This window comes from Lepidochelys kempii, chromosome 10 (assembly GCF_965140265.1).
Source record: "Lepidochelys kempii isolate rLepKem1 chromosome 10, rLepKem1.hap2, whole genome shotgun sequence".
Classification (NCBI taxonomy): domain Eukaryota; kingdom Metazoa; phylum Chordata; order Testudines; family Cheloniidae; genus Lepidochelys; species Lepidochelys kempii.
The window spans coordinates 7,010,248-7,031,601 of NC_133265.1; the positions used below are offsets into that span (position 1 = coordinate 7,010,248).

The 21,354-nt window shown below is 55.5% G+C and overlaps 1 protein-coding gene across 3 annotated transcripts in view; it reads left to right on the top strand.

The window, feature by feature from the left end:
- The first annotated feature begins 1,992 nt into the window (after positions 1-1,992).
- Positions 1,993-21,354, top strand: part of GRAP (GRB2 related adaptor protein) — a 36,390-nt gene continuing 17,028 nt past the window's right edge. For 2 of the 3 annotated variants that reach the window (XM_073361788.1, XM_073361789.1), the window contains exons 1-3: positions 1,993-2,329; positions 10,138-10,235; positions 15,335-15,457. In XM_073361788.1, the coding sequence (XP_073217889.1) occupies positions 2,252-2,329; positions 10,138-10,235; positions 15,335-15,457 (299 nt within the window). In that variant the 5' untranslated portion in view covers positions 1,993-2,251. The remainder of the gene's footprint in view (positions 2,330-10,137; positions 10,236-15,334; positions 15,458-21,354) is intronic. The other variant, XM_073361790.1, reaches the window with a different exon arrangement.

Below are 21,354 nucleotides of genomic sequence, written 5' to 3' on the forward strand. Positions count from 1 at the left end.
ACGCTGATCCCATCAAATTTTCCCACCCTTTGTTTCGACTGTATAGGTTGTAAATTCTTTTGGGCAGAGACTGTCTCACAATGGGCCTGATCCTGCCACATTGACGTCAGTGAGAGTTCTGCCACTGACTTCAGTGGAAGCAGGCTCCGCCAGATTATGTGAGTGTGTGTATACAGCACCTAACACATGACTAGGGCTGCCATGCCACCTCTGAGATCCAAAACTCTGGGACATCCAGACTGATCCTGAGCCCCAAAACTGGGCAGTTGGCAGTGTGTATTGAGCACCATTACAGACTCTCCGTCACAGCTGCCTCGAAAAAGGGACGATCCTGGGAAAACCTTGATAGCTGATGCCCCTAATCCTGATCTCATAGAACCACAGAATCACAGAACTGGAAGGGACCTCGAGAGGTCATCCAGTCCGGTCCCCTGCACTCAAGGCAGGACTAAGTATTATCTAGACCATCCCTGACAGGTGTATGTCCAGCCTGTTCTTAAAAATCCCCAATGATGGAGATTCCACAACCTCCCCAGGCAGTTTATTTCAGTGCTTAACCACTCTGACAGTTAGGAAGGAAAGCTGTCAAAGAAAGCTATCAGGTTGGTTTGATATGATTTGGTCTTGACAAATCCATGCTGACTGTAATTTATCATCTTATTATCTTCTAGGTGTTTGCAAATTGATTGCTTAATTATTTGCTTCATTATCTTTCCGGGTACAGAAGTTTGAGTCCTCCAGATGCTGCCGTAACTTACTATTGTTATAAGTAATAACAAACTTTTATTGTTTCCTATGTCACCTCATGGCCTTTTTTCACACAGGCAACAGAAGTTACATAAACTAAGGAAACAGAATGTAAAAAACTTTGTGACTGCAAACTTAGGGCTACACATTGAAATGAAAAAAAAATCTGGAAACTAATGTCTGTGCATTTCTAACATGCTCCACATCGCAGTATGTGAGACATTGATGTTTTGCTCTGACACGTTCTCTTCTAGAAGGCGCTGGCTGCTTCTGTTCTCAGAACATTAAGTCTTTCCCTGGTTTTGAATGTGCTTTGAATCGGAGCTGTAAAACGGGTCACTGCTTCCAACAGCGTCCCCTCATGGCCAGGGGTGGCTCTGCAGCAGCCCGCTGTAGGGTTCCTAAATCAACTTCAAACCCAGGTTTCGCTCTGTTCCCAACACCCATCCTTAGGGTCTGGGCTGATTCCCATCAAAGGTCAAAAGAAAAGTCAAAATCCCCCAAATAAAGTGTACAATGTTTAAATCAATTCCTTGCTTTAGCAGGCCTCTCCCAGCCCTGCCTAGCTGGAACAACTCCCCCAGTGTCTCAGGATCTTTCCTGCAGGAGCCTTGCACTCACTCTGCAATTCCTCTACCCAGGCCGCTCCCTGATTGAGTCACTGACCTGATTTCCCCACCGGGGGAGCCGAGTGGGGGCCATCTCCCCTTAAAGGCACAGCCACCCTGTTACAGGGCCCATTGTTGGTAACACCCGGCCCAACTCTAAAAGCTTTCGTCTGAGGATCTCAAAGCACTTTACAAAGTTGCAGCCACCATCCCGCGAGGGACTGTAGCTCATTGCTATCACCCGACTTTACAGAACAGTAAACTGAGGCACAGATCAGCCAAATGGCTGGCCCGTAGGTAGCTGCATACTGAGCTGTTTCAGTGCCCAATTACATTAATCTGCATCTTTCCCTTGAATTCAATGGGCTTTATCTCAGGCTCTGAGGCAGCAGGAGAATTAGGAAAGGGACCCAGGAGTCCTGACTCCCAGCCCCATTCTCTGCCCACACTCTCCTCCCCAGAACATGTTCCCCATCTCCCTGTCTCCAGGGGCATCAGTTTCCATGTAACCTCTCCCTTTCCCGCCAGAGACCGGGATCCCTCCCCGGCCCGCCCAACGACAGCCAAGTGGCTTCCTGCCTGATTTCTCAGCAGGAAGAATCTCTCACTCAACTAACAAACAAAAGAAAACAAAAAAATCAAAGCAGCAATGCCTGCCTGCAAGCCCAAGCCGAGAAACAGGAAGCCAAGGGCTTCATCGCCTCTTCCTGAGCATCGCTCGGAACAGCCCCCAGGTCTTTCTGGGCCAGTCTGGCCCCTCCCTTCCGCAGCTGCATCCTCGCACCCCAGCTTCACACCGGTGGCAAGGGCAGGTGCAGCGGGCGAGAGACAGGGGCTGGCTGCCGGGAGCCCTGCCGAGCCGGGGAGCCAAGGGGGACCGGCTGCTCTGGCGCAGGATGGAGTCTGTGGCTTTGTACAGCTTCCAGGCGACGGAGAAGGACGAGCTGCCCTTTCGCAAGGGGGACACGCTGAAGGTACCTCTGCCCCGTGAGGGATTGAAGGTTTCCTTATCGAGGGAGCGCCAGCCAGGGAGAAGGGCTTCCCCAGACACAGGGGCACAGCCAGCTGCCTCCAGGGATCAGACAGATGTCCTAAGCACAGCATGGCCATTCCGAGCACTTGCAGGATCCCAGTCGGGGGGAGGGCTAGGGAGTGGGGAGATCTGGGGGCAGCTGAGGCTCTAGGATGCCTCTGAAATGTACTGGCCCAGAAGCTGGGATTGAGAGAGCTAGAAAGCACCTGAGACCTGCTGCAGCAGCAGGGGGAGATTGTGCTGGGTGTGGGGTTAGACAGCGCCTGTGATGTGGCGGCCCAGAGAGACGGGTAAGCCCTGAGGACCGAGCAGGGCACACAAGGGGTGTCCAGCCCAAGCTACTAGCATCCGTGGTGTGGACGGGCTTGTTTCTTTCATGGCCTGGCACCCAACCACCCCAAAGGGCTGGGAGGACTAGGAGGCATTGCTTGCCACTACTGATCCTAGCTGCACTGACGTCCACGGCCCAGCTGCCCGGGGACTTTACTGGGGAGAGGATCTGGCCCTCAGAGCAGCTCAGTCCTCCACAGATGGGGCCCAATGCTGCTCCAGGGGAGCAGTCCCAGCCCGTAGCCTGCCCGTGCAGCGTTTGGGTGTGTGTCTGTGGGTTGAGGGGGATCCCCGGGACATCTGTAAAGAGACCTTGCCTGGCAGTGGGCCGACTGCAAAGAGCAGATGAGCTTGGAATGAGGTGTCACGTGACACAGCTGAGCTCCTCCGGGTAAAGTGAGACACAGAGAGAGGATGGGCTTGCAGTCTAGGCACAGGAGTAGGACCCTGTAGATGTGGGTTCAGTTGCCAGCTCTGTGGCAGACTCCCCCTGTAACCAGGAGCAAACCACCCCATCGCTCTGGGCCTCAGTTCCCTTCTCCCTCCCTTCATTTTTACTGTAAGCTCTTCTGGGCAGAAACCGTCTCTTATGTGTGGGCCTCCAATCACAAATAGCAAACTAGGGAAATGGGGTCTAGGTGAAATGACTGTAAGGTGGGTGTGCAGCTGCTGAGAAACCAGGGAGTAGTTGTGAGTAGTTCACTGTCAGACTGGGAGGATGTGCCAAGTGGGGTCCCACAGGGGTCAGTCTTTTCATTAATGACTTGGGGGATGGACTAGAATGTACACTTCTGAAATTGGTGGATGACACCAAGCTGGGAGGAGTTGCAAGCCCTTTGGAGGACAGGATTCGAATTCAAAACGCTCTTGATACATTGAAGAGCGGGTCTGAATCCAGCAAGAAGAAAGTCAATAAAGACAAGTGCAAAGAATGACACTTAGGCAGGCCACATCAAATGCGCAGCTACAAAATGGGGGCTCACTGGTTAGGTCGTAGGACTGCTGAAAAGAACCTGCGGTTACAGTGGATCCCAACTTGAACATGAGTCAACACTGTGATGCTGTTGCAAAAAAGGCAAATGTTGTTTTGGGGTGTATTGATAGGAGCGTCATATGTAAAACGGAGGCTGCCATTGTCCGGCTCTGCTTGGCACTAGTGAGACTGCAGCTGGACTACGGTGTCCAATTTTAGGTGCCACGCGTTAGGAAAGATGTGGACAAATTGGAAAGGAAAGAGTGAATGAACTGGGCATTAGTCTAGAGAAGAGAAGGGGGGACTGATAGTCTTCAAATATGTACAAGGTTGTCATAAAGGGGATGGTGATCAAGGGTCCTCCGTGTGTGCTGAGGATAGGACAAGAAGGAATCCGCTCAGTTCACCACAAAGGAGATCTAGGGTGGATATCAGCAGAAACGTTTTAAGGAGAGTTGAGCTCTGGAACTGGTCAAGTAGGGAGGTTGTGGACTCCCCATCACTGGAGGTTTTTAAGCACAGGTTGGACAAACCCCGGTCAGGGATGGTCTGGGTTTACTTGGTCCTGACTCAGTGCAGGGGGCTGGACTGGATAAGCTCTTAAGGTCCCTTACAGCCGATGTCTCTATGATTTCTGTGATCTCAGTTGGGGCAGCTCGACACACCTGGAATACAAACAGGAGCAGTAAATCTCTGAAGAGATGGTTGATTCACCTGGACACTTATTTACTCCTGTGCTTTAGATCTGAATTAATACACGGCCCCAGCGTTCTGATTTCAGTAGAGCTCTGACGTACTGGTTAAGAAAAAAATTTGTAGAAGCAGCGAAAAGTCTTTCTTCCCCAGGCTTGTGCTTGCGAAATTCTCCATATACGGTGGTGATATTTCCAGGCACTTTGTATGCGGGAGTTGGCACCGGTTCTGTTAAAGTACCATTTGCAAATGTCAGATTATTGTGTGATAAATAACGGGGCCCACTCCAAGCTCGATCGCTCCTGAGTAATGCCAGCATGCCGAAATCCTGGCCCTAAAAACACTTGCACGGCCTATGTCACATAATGCCTCTGGAGACATGGCATGGATGGGCTGGTCTGAGTTTATAGGGATAGCTCACATGGTGATGAGTGAGATATAAACACAGCTAGCCAGCTAGATATGAATGGAGATAGATAGATAGATAGATTAGATTAGATGATGATTGATTTTCAGCTTAGCCCCTTTTTTTGCAGATGTAATTTTGTACCCACAATGTATTGGGTTGGGTGTTTGGTTTATTTCCCAGGATTTTCCCAGAGCAGCACCGATCAAATAGAAAGGGGTAGGGTGCTGAAGAGAACAACTGCCTCTTGCTCAGGATAACCTGCAAAACTGGCTCACCACTCCGCCCCTTGTGAGCCGCCATCTCAGGCCTGTGGCAATAAAAATTGGGCAGCATTCGGACCATCCAGTAGCCTCTCCGTGTGCCCTGTGTGGATGAGCAGATTAACAGCAGCAATTTGCAGTTACAGGGCCACTGCCCTCTAAGAGATGGGCTGGTGGGTCAGGCAGTAGAAGGAGTCTCAGGAGGCCCAGGTGCACATCCCAGCAAGGCCACACATTTCCTGGGTGATGTTGGGCAAGTTGCTTCTTCTCTCCACGCCACGGTTCCCCACCTGCCCGATACTAACCCTGTCTTTGTAGACTGTCTCTTGCCAGGCATCTGCACAGGGCCCAGCCTGGATTTAGCCTTTGGGCGCATTATCCCCATTGCACCAATGAGGAAATCACAGCAGGGAGTAGTTTGGCCCAAGGTCACCCGGGCTGCAGAGAGGCAGGAATAGAACCCAGGTCTCCGGGTACGTCATTTATGGATAGAGCCACGCAGCCAAGGGACCGTCTCTGGGAGGGGGAGCAGGTGGGAGATGGCAGGGAGGGTGGCACCAGTGCCGACTGCCAGTACAGGAAATAACAAAGCAACCACCCGCCAGCTCTGCACGTTCGGCTGTTGCTAAGTCAGCTGGGAGCTGCTGTGCAACAGGAGCACAGAGCAGATGGTGCCTGTCACTGGCCTTCTCCGGCCCTAGGCCCGGTGAGCGCCTGGCTAACCCCTCAGTCGCATCAGCCATGAGGTAGGGGCCCGAAGGCAGGAAGGGAGGACAGAGCCTGGCTTGGGCTAAGCAGAGGAGACCAGTTTGGGAGCCGGTCTCTGCACACCTGGGGTCTGTCTGCCCCCGAGCTGCACAGAAGTGCCTGGAGAACTCAGTGCGAGCCACAGCGCCAGGGGCATCTGGCAGGCCTAGCTCACCTCCGTCTCCCACAATGCAGCCCCGGCGCAGCGTGACGCTCAGCAGCCAACTCAGGACCGTCCATGGTCCCTAGCGAATTGGGTGTCTGACATGGTGGCCGAGCCATTAGCCAGCTAGCTCGTTTGTGATCAGGCATTTAAGACGGGACTCGGCTCTCGTTGGGCCAGGCCGTGAGGGGACAGCAGAGGGGCCTGGGCACTGCTGGAGAAGCAGGTGCCCGCTTTGCAGACAGCGCTGGCTTTTGCATTGCTCAGGCAAGCCCTGGCTGGGTTGGAAAGACACAGCCTGGTCTGGTTTCAAGGCGGGGAGCGGTGTCCTTTTCCACCCCACTGGGCTGTGACAGGAACTCGGCTTCCCTTGTGCAAGGCAAGAGCTTTCCATTGGTGTGCTACAAACAGGTACTTCCCCAGCTATGCTACATTGGCGCGCTGGGCAGGGCTCGGGGTGAGGGGGGGCAGGAAGTGCTGCTCCGCAGCGCCCCCTCTGGCTGGCTGGGGAATAACTTCAGACACAAAGTCCCATCCAGTTATCTTCTGTGCGGCCGAGTTGAGACAATCCTGACAGAGGGGAAGAGGGTCCCCAGGAAACTCAACTTGCTATGAGCCCAATGATTGGGGCTCAGGCTAGTGGGCAGGGGCGGGAACGGCTGCAGGAGGGCTGGTGTGCAGCCAGCCTTTCCCTTCTAGCGACTCGGGTTCAAATGCTGGAGGAGGTCAGACAGGAACAGGAGTCCGACGGGTCCCAGCCCCGTCCCCATTTGTACAAAGCCCCCAAACCAGCACCATTGCTGATGCCAGGAGAGCTCATTGCCATACCAGCTGGTTCGTGCCAGATTAGGACTGAGGGGCACCGGCAGAGCTGAATGGAAGCCCAGGGCTGGGACAGCAGGGGCTGGGGGTATTGGCATAGCCATTGGTAAGCGCAATGTTTGGTTCAAGCCAGTGCTGTCACAAGCGTCTCTCACGTGCATGAGTGCTAAATTCACTAGGAAGTGTGCAAAAGGGCTGAGCCTGCTGCAGCCCTTGCCTGAAGAGCTCCCCAGCTTCAGCAATGAGCTAGCCACCTGGCACCACTGCCCCGATGAGAAGGGTGGAATTTCCCCATTGACTCGATTTCTTTGAAAGCCCCATGGCAGTGAAATAGCTCTGGACTGTGAGCACGACCCCTCATTCTTGGAAGGGACGCGTGACTCAGAGTCTAGAGTGGAAATTCCCCTCTTCCCCTCCTGCCCCACCCATGGATCCAGACAAGAAAAAATGAATTCAGCTAGACAGAAGGGGATTCCTCCGCTGTGGCTAAAGCAGTTCCCTGTCCCAGAATCCACCAGGGCACTGTCAAAAGGCAGCTCCCAAAATGCTCAAGCCAATGTTTCTGACTGCTGGTGTCTGGTAAAGGGCCACCCCCTCCCGGGAGAAGACAGTCACCCCCCGCAAAACTGGCAAAAAGGTTTAGAAACCCTGATCTCTGGGGAAAGGTTAAAAAAAACGGGCATGTTTAATCCTGAGAAAAGCAGACTGAGGGGGGGGGGGACCTGAAAAGAGTCTTCAGCTATGTTACGGGCTGTTAAAGAGGATGGGAACATGTCCACTGAAGGAAGGATAAGAAGAAATGGGCTTAATCTGCCGCAAAGGGGATTTAGGTTAGTAGGAGAAACTTTCTAACTCGAAGGGTAGTTAAGCTCTGGAATAGGTTTCCAACAGAGGTTGTAGGATCACTGGTGGTTTTTCAGAGCAGTTTGAACAAACCCCTGTCTGGGCTGGTCGAGGTTTACTTGGTCCTGCCTCAGTGCAGGGGACTGGTCTAGATGATCTCTCAAGGTCCCTTCCAGACTGACGTCTCTATGATTCTGTGATTCCCACGGTCAGCAAGTCTCCTGAATCGGCTCCTGAGGGCCATAGGGGAATTCCCACCACTGGGAACAGTTACAACAAGGCAGGAAAAAGCAATAGAAAACGTGCCCCAGGAAAGTGCTCTCCTCAGCATTGCCAAGTCTCATGCCTGGATCACAAGTCTCATGATATGTGGTGGTTTTCTGAAAGCCCCAGCTCCCGGAGTCAGGGGAGCGCGTGAGAATCTCAGCTTGCGTTTGAAAGAACAAACCTGGTACGTGTCTAGCCCTTGTGGCTGCTGAGAAAAGGCTGAAAACGTGAATGCGAAGAGCTCAAACACCAGCAGGCAAAGAGCCCCAAGTTCAGGATGTTTAAAATCTCATGGTGTTAAGACCAGTCTCAGGATTTGTCGGGGGGGGGCGGGGGGGAAGGGTGCGACGCATGTTTTTTAAAGGCTTGGGGTGGGTGAGTTTGCTACAGCAGCAGGGGGGCTGGACTCGTTCCCTCACAGGCCTGTTGCAGACTCTGTGTCTCCATGGTCACAAACCCACTTCCCGGAGGGACTCGCTCAGACCCCAGAACTGTCAAAGACACCCAGTGCAAAGGGAGCTGGGGCCACTCATTAATGCTGTTCCTCACATCAACCAGAAGGGGTCACTAGAGAGCGGGGGGTGGGGGGCTGAGCCGGCTGCCTCTGCTGTACTCACCTGGCTCTCTTCTAGTTGTAAGCCCGGTGCCCCCAGCCAGAAGAAGAATCGGCCGGATCTCAGCTCCTCGACCCACCTACAGGGGGCTGGCCCGGTCCATTTGCTCAGGCACAGCCTTGGTTGTACTAGGCTCCCCCCCCACCCCCCGGTCCTAACCCCTTTGCCTTGCTCAGAAGCATTTCTGGAGCCCGGGGTCTGTTCCCAGAGATCCTGGAATCTGCCTTCGGGCCTGGACCCCCTCTGCAGGTCTGAGCGCTGCTGGCAGGGTTGGGGGGTTGCTGTGCTTTGGAGGAAAAGCCTGGTTTGTGTTTATTCAGCGCGTTGCTGTTTAAAATGCTCGTTCGCCTCTCCAGTCTGGCATGCAGACATGGTGCAGGTCGCGGGTCCAAATGCAGGTTTCCATCAGTACCAATATTCAGGAATGTGGGCCCAGCTCCACCACAGGACGCAGAACGGGCCAGGGCCAGGTCGCTTGCTGCTGCAAGTGCCAGGTTCCCCGCTAACCCCCCAGGCCACCCTGGACCCCACGTCCCCCTGAAGTGCGGGGCCCCCCGAAGCGCAGGGCCAGAGGCGGTTGCCCCCGACTCTGCCTGGACCCGTTCTGGGCACCACCAAAAATGATACAAACCTGGCGCCCAGGATCAAGCTGATCTGAGTAGTAGCAGGTTCAGGCCCACTGTGATGTGAATGGTTTCAAATCCTGTTTGCACAGCTGCACTGAACAGAGCTTCCCATTGCGTAGGAGTACTGGAAAATATTGTGAGAGTTGAACTGGGCATCGGCCCTTCTATTTATATAGCGACATTTCCTGTTGGTTAAAATAGAGATGCCCAGATTAACTCCACATCTGTCTGTTCATCTATGGATCTATTTATCTTTCTTTAGATGCTCATGTAAGATATTGTCTGTCACCTGAGGTGCTGGCATAGAACAGCTGTACCCCATGGGCACCCGTGCCAGTCTCTTGCAGGAGTATCCAAACTTTGCTGCACTGGCAACCTGAAACCGCAGGGCCACACCTATTGTCCTGGCCCTTTAAAAATCCCACCTGTCCTCCAAGGGTTTTCCTGCCCTGCAGGAGGCGCTCCATTGAATAACACTGCGTTTCTGTAAAGAAAGGAAAAAGAATACTCCCTTCCAACAAGACAGGAGGGATTTTAAAGGGCTGGGTATGCCATTTGCACAGGCTCTCCTAGAAATCCCAAATCAATGCTCAAGGCTGCCCATAATGTTCCCTCCTGCTTGTATCTGCCTGAGCAGCAGCATAGAAATTGCTGTTTGAGTTCATCAGCCATCGACCTAGCAATGGACGTGATTGGCAAAATTTGGAGCTGGATTTGGAATGTGCCGAAGTCCAGGGGAGTTCAGCCCCAGAACTTGGATCAAGCCGGTTTTAAAGACAGGCACAGCGCGTCAAATTATTGCTGCAAGAAACAAAAAGTATTGTTTTCCACAAAACCTCAGTTTCCCTATGAAAAAATATTCCGTTGTGGGCCAGCTCCGATCCCGCCCCATTCGATTCCTGGAGCTGGCAGCATGGGAGGTTGCGGTCGTTTTCTCTGTTTGAAACAGCTCAGAGTGAAATAAACATTTCAACAGCACGTTCTCTTCCCTTGTGTCCTTAGATCCTGAATATGGAAGACGACCAGAACTGGTATAAAGCCGAGCTGTACGGCTCAGAAGGATTCATCCCGAAGAATTACATCAAAGTCAAGCCACACCCGTAAGTACCTCCTGAGCTTCCACCTCGCATGGGCCTTGGAGGGTTCAAAGCAGGCCCGCCCTGGGCCACGAGGCAGCCAACCCCGCTTCAGAAGGTAGCAGTTGAGCACAAAATGAAATGACCGTATTCCCCCCCTGAAATAACGAGCACTAGGACTTGGTATTTCTGTGCAAGGCCTCTTCCTTCAGAGGGTCTCAAAGCACAATGGCAGCTGTGGTCCGCCAAGCCTGTAAAGTAATTCATGAGCCCCATTTCACAGAAGGGGAAACCGAGGCACAGACCAAGCCAGTCACATCTCTGTGCTTCAGCTTCCCCGCCCCCTCCCCCCATGTTAATCCAGGGCTAATGACACTCTTGTTCATCAAGCGTTTTGTGATCTGTAGTTGGAAAACACATTAAAGGCAAAGTATTATTTTTGAGGCGCTATCCTTTTAAAAATCACCCGTCAAGCGATGTGCCACCTTTGGCACAAAGATTCCAGACCCCATCCCCTGGCACAGAGGTGTCCCTTCCAAGGACGCTGGCAGAACAGCAGGTACCACTCGTTCGCCAATGGCACACAACTCCCACTAACGCGACCGCATCTTACACCACCTTCCTACTAGCCCAGAGATCCACGGCCCTTCGCATGGCTCCAGCACCACAAAGAGGGTTGAAAGCTGCTCGAAAAGGCTAGTTGCGGATACCCTTAGTTCAGGCTAATTCTCAGCTGGCCCAGGGCTGATGTAGCCAACTATATGCAGCTGTTTCGAGCTCCCACTGTGTAAGGAATAGGCTGGGGCGGGACTGGCCAATGGGGCAGATCCTTGGGAGCTCTTCTCCACTGGCAAAAACTACAACCTTGGGGCTACCCTAATTTGTGCCTGGGCTAATTAAGCCCCTGGCAGTTGCTGGGACTCAGGGCAGGATCAGGATCGGGAAAAGCAAACAACTCTGTGCCCCTGTGGGGACAAGGGGGAGCTGGACCACGCTTCTCTCCTTGCACCCTGGCATCAGGCACCTTTGCCCCCCACTGCCCTGGTATGAGCACTGTTCAACTGGGGTCTGGCCCAGAGGATGTTTCTTCTAAACTGTTCAGCCGATCCGGCCAAATAGTTGATCTGAAGAATTAAGCCACTTTTGCTGTTTGCAAGTCGTTTGTGCCCAGCTTTGCTTTTCACACCTGTACGAGTGACTCCCTCTTGCACCATGAACTGACCCCAGCGCGTGTCGGCCTCGGGGACTGTCCCACTCTTGTCCTCACCTGTGGCGTAAGATTGGGCACCCGAGTCACACAGCATCGTCTCCACTCCCTGGTTGGGCATCTGTAACGCTGTAAAGGAATCGGGAAGGCTCTTCTTGGCGCCCCATCCACCCGTGACCCCCAGGGTTTTCCTAGCCCACCAGCACTCACGTGCACGGATGTTCACGAGCGACAAGGGGCAAGAGGAACCGAGGAGCTGAAGGAGTGCTCCCAAAACTGCTGTACAACCCTGCCCAGACTGGGTGGCCGCCTGCTCCCCACAACATTCACAGTGGCCCTGGGAATCGCTCCGGCCCCTGCACTGCCGACCCCGGGGGATGTGCCCCCCAGATAAAGCAGCCGCTGCAGGAAAGGAGAGGGTGCAGAGCTTAGCGTGGGAGACGAGTGACAGGATGTGGCTAGGGTTAAGTCAGTGTTTCTGCACGGCTCGTCTCTCAGCCGGGAGCACAGTCGCAGCCTTGCATAATCACCAGGATCCAGCAGCAGCCGAGGCACCCAATCCACTCACCGGCCTTTACCAGGGACGAGCCCAGCACTTCCCGTGCTGCGGAAGAGCCAGGGGTGATGCTGTGATGATCATAAAGGGGGAGGGGAGTAACTGGGGCTGGGGATCCCGCGTCACACACGGGACCCTGCGGTTCTCTCTGGCTCTCGGACCATGCCAGGCTGGGCTGCACAGTGGCACCATGCAGGCCTGGCCTGGGTCAAGCAGCCAGGATCAGACTGGGCCAGGATCGGGAAAAGCAAACAACTCTGTGCCCCTGCGGGGGAGAAGGGGGAGCCGGATCACGCTTCTCTCCTGGCATCCTGGCATGAGGGGGCCACGAATCCTCAGTGACTTCCCCCTGCGGGGAGGAGAGGGAGAGTCGTGTGCTGGAGCCAGGGAAAGAGAGAAGACTCTGTCCCTCTGAGTAACGCCAGCCCGGGGCCGCTCGGCAGGTTCAGCATCAGTGGACCCAGTCCACACAGTGGACCCAGTCTCCCAGTGGACTCCACCCCTCTCTTCTGAGGCATGGTCTGTTGGCCTGAACGCAGGGATCTGGACTCAGCGGCCCAACCCCAGCTCAGACACTGACTCCCTCTCTGAGCTGGGGCCCAGATCCTCACTGGGTGCCTAACTCCCACTGGTAGGGTCCACCCCGAGAGGTGCCGAGGCCAATGGGGGTGTTTCATGCAGGAAGCAATCAGCCCCTGGCCGGGCCTCCGTCTGTGGCTGAGTTTCCCAGTCTCTGGCAGGGCAGCGGGCAGGGTGGTAACCAGCTGAGACGGCAGGATGACTTGCCAGGCAGCCAGGCCTTCCCCTCCTCTGCGAAGTCCCATGTCCTCCTCCATGATATCCCTCCCCCACGTCCTGTGATGGGCGTAGGGATTTCGCGTGTGGGCTTCATCAATAAGGTCCAGGCCGGGCACGGTCAACTGTCGGGTGCTGCGGCATGGCATGATAAAATCAAAAGGGCCCAGCCAGCCAATGGCGGTGGGTCACCAGTGCCTCCAGCCGGAGCCTGGCCCGCCCAGGGAGGGGTGGGTTTAAGTTGGTTCTTGCTCTCTCCATCCTTATTCTCTCCCTATGGCTTGAGTCACAGGGACGCCCTCAAGACCCTGATCTAGGGCTGGTTAAAACACTGAGCAGACAAAGGATTTGCAAACCCGAGGCCTGACAACCATGTCCCCTTAGACGGGGAGTTATTTTCAGGCCACAGGACAAAGGCTTTTGTCTAGCTCTAACCCCCTCCGCAGCGTCTGCAGCCCCAACCTCAGGGACAGTTTTAGCTCCAGAGAGAAACAGACCAGAAAGAGAAGTGAAACTAACTGGTGAGCAGCACATTTGCCTGTCAAAATCGCTGGGGTTCCCATCGTCCCAGGTGCTGTTAGCGGCTGTCATGTCTCCACAGTGAGGGCTCAAGCCACACGTGGGTTTAAAGCTAATAGCAAAGGGTGGTGCCCCTTCCCCAAACACTGCCTCACCCCCTCTCCCGGCTAGGGACGCCTTCTCTTCTCTGCTTCACTTCTCCATAGGGTCCCCTCCCTGGCCACTCACCTGCTGTTTCCCTCCCCACCAATCCCAGCCCAGCTTCCCCTGCGCTCTCCCCAGCTCAGCCCGTCCCTTCAGGGTGGCTTAGCCCATCTCTTTAGAGCCTCGAGGACACCAGATCTGTCCCCTCAGCATGCACAGCCCTCGCACCCCCCTGCTAGGGGCAGAGGCTCAAAGTTACAGCTCCCCCCTTCTCTCCTTGATTGATCCCCACACACCCCCTCTCCTCCCTGACACACCGGGGAGCAGGACCTAAGGGGGGAGCGGCAGGAGAAACAGGACCCTAGTTGGAGAATGTGAGAGGTTCGCTGCCCTTCCATCAGGGGACCCAGGCTTGTGGGCTCAGTGTTTCCAAGCCTGGACTTGAGTGTCCACACTGCACTGGAAACCTGGATTTACAATTGCTGGTCCCGGGTCTCACCGCCATGCTAACTGCTCTGCGCAGACCTGACTTGGGTCTGCAGCTTAAGCTGCATCCAAACTGCACAATGACAGGGTTTGGCCCCAAATCACAGTTGGGCCCAAATCAGACTGATTTGCATGTGGATAGAAGGGGGGCTTGGGCTCACACCAGAGTCAGAACCCGAGGTTAGGGTGCAGTGTAGACATAGCCTTTGAATCGTTTCTCCCGAGGGGCCCATGGGGCAACCCATTTTCCCCACTGCTCTCTGTGCAGAGCAAGATGGTGGACTCCACCCTAAGTTGTCCCCATGATGGCAACGTCCTTTGCGGCTGTCCTGCACTAGGTCGTTCGCTGTCCTCCGCACGATCTCCTCCCTCCAGGTGGACTCTGATCTAAGACACACCCGGTGCTTTTGCCAGAGGTAGCCGGATGACACAGCCAAGCCACAGTAGCTGTCTCTGTCTAATTGTCCACCCTCTTCCTGTGTCCCCTCCCTGCCAGCCAAGCTAGCATCACGGCCCTCCAATGACAGGCACCAGAATTGGCCAGGCCTCGATCCACGGTAACCACAAGATGAAGACATAAACAATGGGGTGAGCGGGCCTGTGTGGTGCACAAATAGTAACGGGGAAGCCGCTGCTGCCGGGGCCAGGATGCTACAAACCAGCACACGTGCAACGAAAGGCTATTGTAACCGTGCTGCAGAGGTGGAAGGGCTGCTCATGGGGCTCTAATTATAGCTTTGCTCGGCTTACGCGAAAGGGCACAAATTGGGATAATTTTACACCTGCCCCGCCCTAACGTCTTCCCCACCATTTCAACCAGAGACGGGCGTCTGCACTTCCCTTCCCACACAGTGCTGTGTTCCACCCCAGAGGTGGCTGCGTTTCAGGGAGAGGTGAACACAGACCCCCCTCCGGGGTGAAAGAAGGTTGTTCAGTCTCTGTGTCCCATTCGACCCTTCCCGTCTCCTGAGGGCTGCGTTTTAGAGCAATGCCTCCACACCAGCTTGTGACCAAGGCTCTGGCAGGTGCCTGAGCTCTAGGACTCCGAGGGGCAGCGTGGTCTAGTGGGTAGGGCACTGAACGGCAACTCCGGAGACCTGGCTGCTAATCCTGGCTCTGCCACCGAGCTGCTGCATGACCATGTCACATGCCCCTGTTCCCCAAGTTATTGGGCTCCATATGGGAGTCACTGGGGAAGAATCTCTGGCTTGGGCTACGCAGGAGGGCTAACTAGCTGGCATTAAAATTTTTCTGCACAGTCCAGCCAGAGGCCCCCTCTTCAATGTAACCTAACGCCCAGCGTCATCTCACACCTTCCTGCCCCATCTGGGCCTGGCCCGAGTTCTTGCTGGTGTGTGGGGGGTCACAGGCCTGCCATCTCCTGCTCAGCGGCGGTTCTTTGTGTGACCCCTCCAGGTGGTACGCGGGAAGGATCTCCAGGCATCTGGCTGAAGAAATCCTCTTGAAACGCAAGCACTTGGGAGCCTTCCTGATCCGCGAGAGCGAGAGCGCCCCGGGGGAATTCTCCATCTCTGTGAAGTAAGTGGCTGGCTCCTTCCTCTGATGCTCACGGCTCAGGCCCGCAGGCAGTACCCTGGCAGGATCCCTGCTGGGTCGGACATGAAGCCGCTGTGGTTCACGCTGATTGAATAGAGCAATAGTCAGCTGCTCCAATTTGCACCTGGGAACACTAGAGGGCATCAGCGGCGGTCAAAGGTGGGCGGTACCTTACACCTGGTTTTACACCCTCCGAGGAGCTGATTCCCCTCCTAGATCCTTCACTTCCAGCCCCTCAACATTTAAACGATACCCACTCAGACTCCCTTACGGAGGCGTAGCTGGCTGCCCCTGCGGCTACGACCAGGCTGGCATTTCAAGGTGTCTTGTTTGCCCGTCTGCACCAACTCGTTGCACCGTCTCGCGTCGAGAAGGCAGCGTAGCCCGTACCATGTCGGGTCACGGCCTGAGTTTGCCTGGCACAAGCGGCTCACTGGCCTCGCTCCCCTGCGAGCGGGTTTTCCCCGGCCCAGGGCTCCTTGGAACTGGCAGAGAGTGCCTTGAATTTTGAACAGAGGCCAACCCAGCCGACCAGCGGAAATTCTGCACTCGCATTTCCTCCGCTGTTTCCTGACAGAGGTCGTTGCACTTCATTGCCCTCTGCTCTGGGGCTTAGTCCGGCAGGATCACACCGGCACAGAACTCAGCATATTCTCAAGGCGGCATGCGCCAGCCTTTTAGGTCACGTTTGCTTTCCGGTATGCTGGGCAAGGCTGTTTTCCTCCTTTTAACACCCCCCCGCCCCCCTGCCCAGGGCTTTAAACTCCACCCTCCTGCTGCTTCACCAGGAGCCAGTATTATTTGTGGCTTCCTATGCTGAGTGGTTGTGAAGTGTTGCTGTTCACCGTCGAGCAGCTGCTCCAACCCACCCCAGAGGTGGCTGTATCTCAGTGGTGGTTGAGTGAGCCTGGTATACTGACTGTAGCCTGTACTAACTGTGCTCGCTGGTGCTTGACAAGCATCCTTCGTTAACATTAATTATTTCAATTTCAGCTGAGTGCTGGAGAGGGCTAAACTGGCCCTCACAGCTCCCCCTGGGAGGCAGGCAGCATCATGGCCATGGTGCGTGGTGGAGAAGTCGTGGCACAGAGCGGCCAAGCAATGCGCGCCGGGGCAGAGAGGGAGGCCGTGCTGGTGGGAGCCAGGAATAGAACAAGGGGCCAGCCCGCAATGGTTCCTGCTGGGCCGATGGCGCTTTCCTGTGCCCATCTGCATGTTGTTTGCTCCCCCCTGGAGGGGCAGAGCGGGTGGCTAATAGGGCACCTGATGCTGACAGCTGATGCTCTGAGGCACTTTGGGCTGGGTACCTGCACCTGGCTTTAAGCTGTAGGTGTGAGCAATGGGGCCCCAAAACAACAGCACCGGGGGGTCCCTCCATGCCAGGCACTGATCTTCTGAGGCCACAAGCAAGGCTGCAGGGCAGAGCCCGCGTATGGGGCAGGAGGAGATGCCAATGCCCCAGAAATTGAGCTGATGGGATTAACACACACCATGTAGGAGTTCCGGGATCCCCGCACCCACCACCCCCCCAAGACGAGGGTCCAGGGATCCCAGCTGTTTGTGGCTGTCCGGTCTGTAGGAGAAGCACCTTGATGTGTGTATGGTTCAGTGGGGCTGGCTGTGTGGCTATGCAGTGGCAGATGCATGTGAAGGAAGGGGGGGGGGTTGCATTTAGCTCTGAACAGAGGCCTAGGTGATCCTTAGTTCATGTGAGTTCCAGAGTCTAAACTCAGCTCCTGGGGAAGTTCCCACACATGTGAGCCTCCCCATTGCATTGTCTCAGTGGAGCGCAGCCAGCTGGGAAAAATCATAGGCATGGAGGGAGCGACACCCAATCCCCCAGGAGGCTTTGCCTGTCAGGACACTGGCCTGTCTGTTCAGCTGGGAGCCAGTGCAGAGTCTGGAGCCCTTGGGTACTGTGAGCAGATGGGCTGCTGCATATGGTGCCAGCAGAGCGGGTTCAGGGTGGGCGGCTTCCTTCCCGCATGCCTGGAAGTGGGGATTGCTACCACTGTAGGTATCAGGCCGTGCTCTGAGCTAGACTAACGGGATCTGCAGGCAGACGCCTCCACCAGTGGGGGATATTACAGAGAAAGCAAACGCCTCCCCATTCTGGGTCTATATCAGCGTCTCCGTGTTATACCTCCCACAGAGTATTGGTGTGTGATTCCCCTACACCGGACACAAGCTGCATTTCCCACCCTGGTGATTTTTGTTCCCCGGGTTTGCAGTCTCTCCTGTTCACCCTAATGCACGGACACAGAGCCGCTCAGCAACATGGTCCACACAGCTCCCAAATGAGCCAAGAGGGGCTCTGGTTTGGGAGCGTGGCCAGGTGAAAGAGGGACTCAGCTCAGGGGCTACCTGGCCCGCTGGTGCCCCATGCAATGCGGCTGCTTTCAGTGGGCTCCCAGGCACATGGGCAAAGCCAGTCTGGCCTCTGGTGTCCATGCTGGGCCCTGTCACTTTGACAGCAGCTGGCTAGCGCTCACAGATTGTTTGATCTCACCGGAAGAGAGGCGCCGTGGGAGCAGAGCTGGCCAGTGGGTCAGCTCGTCGAGGCATCCTGCTTCCAGCCCCTCCGTAACTCAGCACAGCAGTTAGCTCATTGCACAGCACGGTAGGAAGCGGGAAGGGACGAATTCTTCCTGTCCCTGTGCCCTGCAGCATGAGGGCTGTCACCCTGCCCGAGGCACACTGGTCAGCTGGTGCGGCAAGCACCCCGGGCTTGTTCTCACATGACCGACAGGCCCATTGAAACCAGACGCTGGCTTTCTGGTTCCTTACAGAGAGCCTTCCCTTCCCCCACTCCAGAGCCAGCCAGCGCACCCGCTTGCAGTGGCTGAGAGGAGCCACATGGTGGCGCGCCTCCATCGCCCCTGCGTCTCAGCCCCTCAGTGGCCCAGGAGCAGGGAGCAGAGTGTTTCTTGCTTCACTGGGTGTTAGTGATGTCCCCCACCCCTTGGGGGCTCTGGCCAACACCCAGGGGGAGCAGGTGCCCTGTTGCCCCGGATCTTAGCCAGACTGAAACCAGTTCAGCTGTTGCTCTCCGGCAGGCTCAGAGGCCCTGTGGTGGGCTTGGGGGCTGTAAAGCATCCCCTGCAGGGAGCCGGGGTGCGTGGGGGACTGTCTCACAACTAAGCAGTGTGGCTGAGTGGTAGGAGCAGGGGACTGGGAGCCAGGACAGGTCAGTTCCCACTCAGAGGGAAGGTATGCTTCTCACTTGATCTCACGCCGGTTGGCCCAGCCCTCGGTTTTGGTGTGTTTATTTTTTGCTCTGCAAACCTGTCCCCTCCCTCGCTGCAGGCCTTCCTCCAGCCCCAGATCCTCCCACGCATGCCCCGGCACCGGCAGGGGGGTACGAAGCCATCTGCCACACGTGGTCGGATCTTATCTCTGCACCAACACAGCTCTGCGTGCCAGCTAGAACCACGCACGGCAGCTGGGCGGGAGCCACCAGCCGGTAGCTCCCAGAGCCGGGCACCGATAGCACATCTCGCAAGGGGCTGCGGCAAAGGAACTGGGCACCACTCCCTGGAGAAAGTCGGTCACCCTGCGTGCCTTGCCTGTCACTCCAGGCTCGGACGTGCAATGGCTCTGCAAACATCTCCAGAGGATGAAGCTGGGCCCGTCAGCCTTGAAAACGACAGCCCCAGTCAGATCAGAGCCCCAGTGTGCTGGGTGCTGTACAAACACCACATAATCAGAGTCTCTGCCCCTTCCAGTCTAAGGCACAGCTAAATGCCCAGTCTCCCACACCCCTGCCTGTTTCATGGACCACTTGGCTCTCAGTTCACCGTTCACCCTGGCTTGGGTGTTCACCAGGCCGGTCTGGGTGCTTTCCAGCCAGGCAGTGTCTCCCGCCGCAGATCTTTAATTAAGCATTTAAGGAGGCTCTTGCTGGTAATGAAAGCAATTGCTTCCAGGCGCTGTGGAGCTGGCATTGCCTACAGCGCCAGCCCAGCTCTGCAAACCTGCCCGGGCTGCATGTGCAACCGGGGGACCACAAGAGAGCAGATCTTTGCAAGTGCCCTTGCCCCTTCTCCAACCCCCCCTCTTCCTCCATCTGTTCCGGGTCGTCGGTTTCACAGGAGTATAAATGTTTGGATCCATTTACCAGTAAGATGGGATGGAAGGGGAATGAACTCCTCAGTGATCTGTCCATCCCTAGACATACCCATTGTCTATCTGTTTATCTGGAGGCGACCACCACAGTCCCTAAGTGCCCTCTAAATATTTCAATGGAGAAACAACAGCAATCGATGGTCAAATTTCTATGATTCTAACCTCTTTTTTTCGGCCTTCCCAGCCTGCAGGAGAAAGAGTGTGATTAGTTGACAGAGTTTTTGTTTGTTTGCTTGTGTTGTGCCTGGCGGGAGGAATGTCAGAAATGAGTTTGGCATCCCCATCGCCAGTGGCGAGGGCAGTGGCGGTTCTCGTCTCTTGTGGCAGTGAGTTCCACAGTCTAGGTCCAGTTCCTGGGCACGTTCTGGCTCCCACATGCTGATTACAGCCCCTTTTAGCAGAACGTTGGTCCTGTTTGTAAAACACAACTGGAGTGATGTCTGGCTGAGGCAGACTCAGTCCCACCCCGACAGGGCAGGATTTAATCTGGTGAATCTCTCTGGCAGGCATGTGCAAAGATCCTCTGCTTGTGAGGATCCCAAACCTCAGCCCCGAGGAGAGCCCAGGTCACACGCCAGGGGCCTGATCCAAAGCCCAGAGGAGTCAGTGGAAAGACTCTGGGATGGGACCAGAGTGAGTTTAGCCCCCAAGTGCTTCGTTAACATCCCTTCTTCGCCTCCTCCCCAACCCCACTGTTTGATTCCCGGCTGCATAAAACACAGCACAGCCCATGTGATTTACTGTCTAAGCAGACAGCAGGCAGGAAGGGAAACAGCTAGGAAGGGACTTGCCCAAGATCACGCAAAACTGGGACCCCCAGCCCAAGTGTCCTGCCACTGACCCGCGGTCCCCCTCTTACCTACATCCTTATTCATGCCTGAGGCGTATTGACCAGGCACGCAAAGGAGCTTGTGGAATCCCCGTCACGGCCTCATTGCAGTGGGGTGAATCAGCTCTTTGCTCGGCTGCCACAGTGTTTGGCTGGCTCCGGTTCCCCCGGCAAGCTCACTTTGGCTCACAGCTGTTGGGGACGCCTCTCCTTTGCTGGGATCGGAAATCCCAGTGGAATCTTTGGCCTTAAAAATAAGAGTCTCTGAACAATGGCGATCAGACAGGACCCTGTGACAGCTCAGCCACCGCAGGGATGGACTCTGGGGGAATGGCTTGTCCATGTCCATTATAAGGAGCACACAGAGATTTTCTCAGCCTGCCCTCCGCTACAAGCTATGCTGCCTTCGTGGGGACACTTCACTCATGAATTTTAGGTTGAGCTGCTTTAATATCAATAAACCCTAGCTCTGACCTAGCACTGCTCATCAGTCGAGCTCCAGCTACCTCACAAAGTCTCGTTATCACCATTTAACAGAGGGGGAAACTGAGGCACGGCGTGCGGCCAAGTCTTGCCCAAGCTCACGGCGCAGGCGAGTGGCAGAGCGAGGAACTGAAGCCAGGTCTTCCAGGTCACTAGGCCGCGCCGCCGCCGATTTTGCAAAAGCACAGCCCTGCCCCTGCCTCCGCACGTTTCCCACTGGGGGCCCTCGGAACTAGGCCCAAAGCACAGGGTGGAAAAATCAGGCCAAGTAAATCATTTGGCAAAGCAGCTCGTCAGCGGTGCCTTTGCAAAGCTTTGTAAGCTGCTGGCTCCAAACCACTCTCTCCCGTGGGGGTTGTTGTTTTGCTATCCCAGGAGCTGATTTAGCTGTTCGGTCACATGCCTGCCAGCCACTGGATGCCTCCAAGCTAGAGGAGCCAGT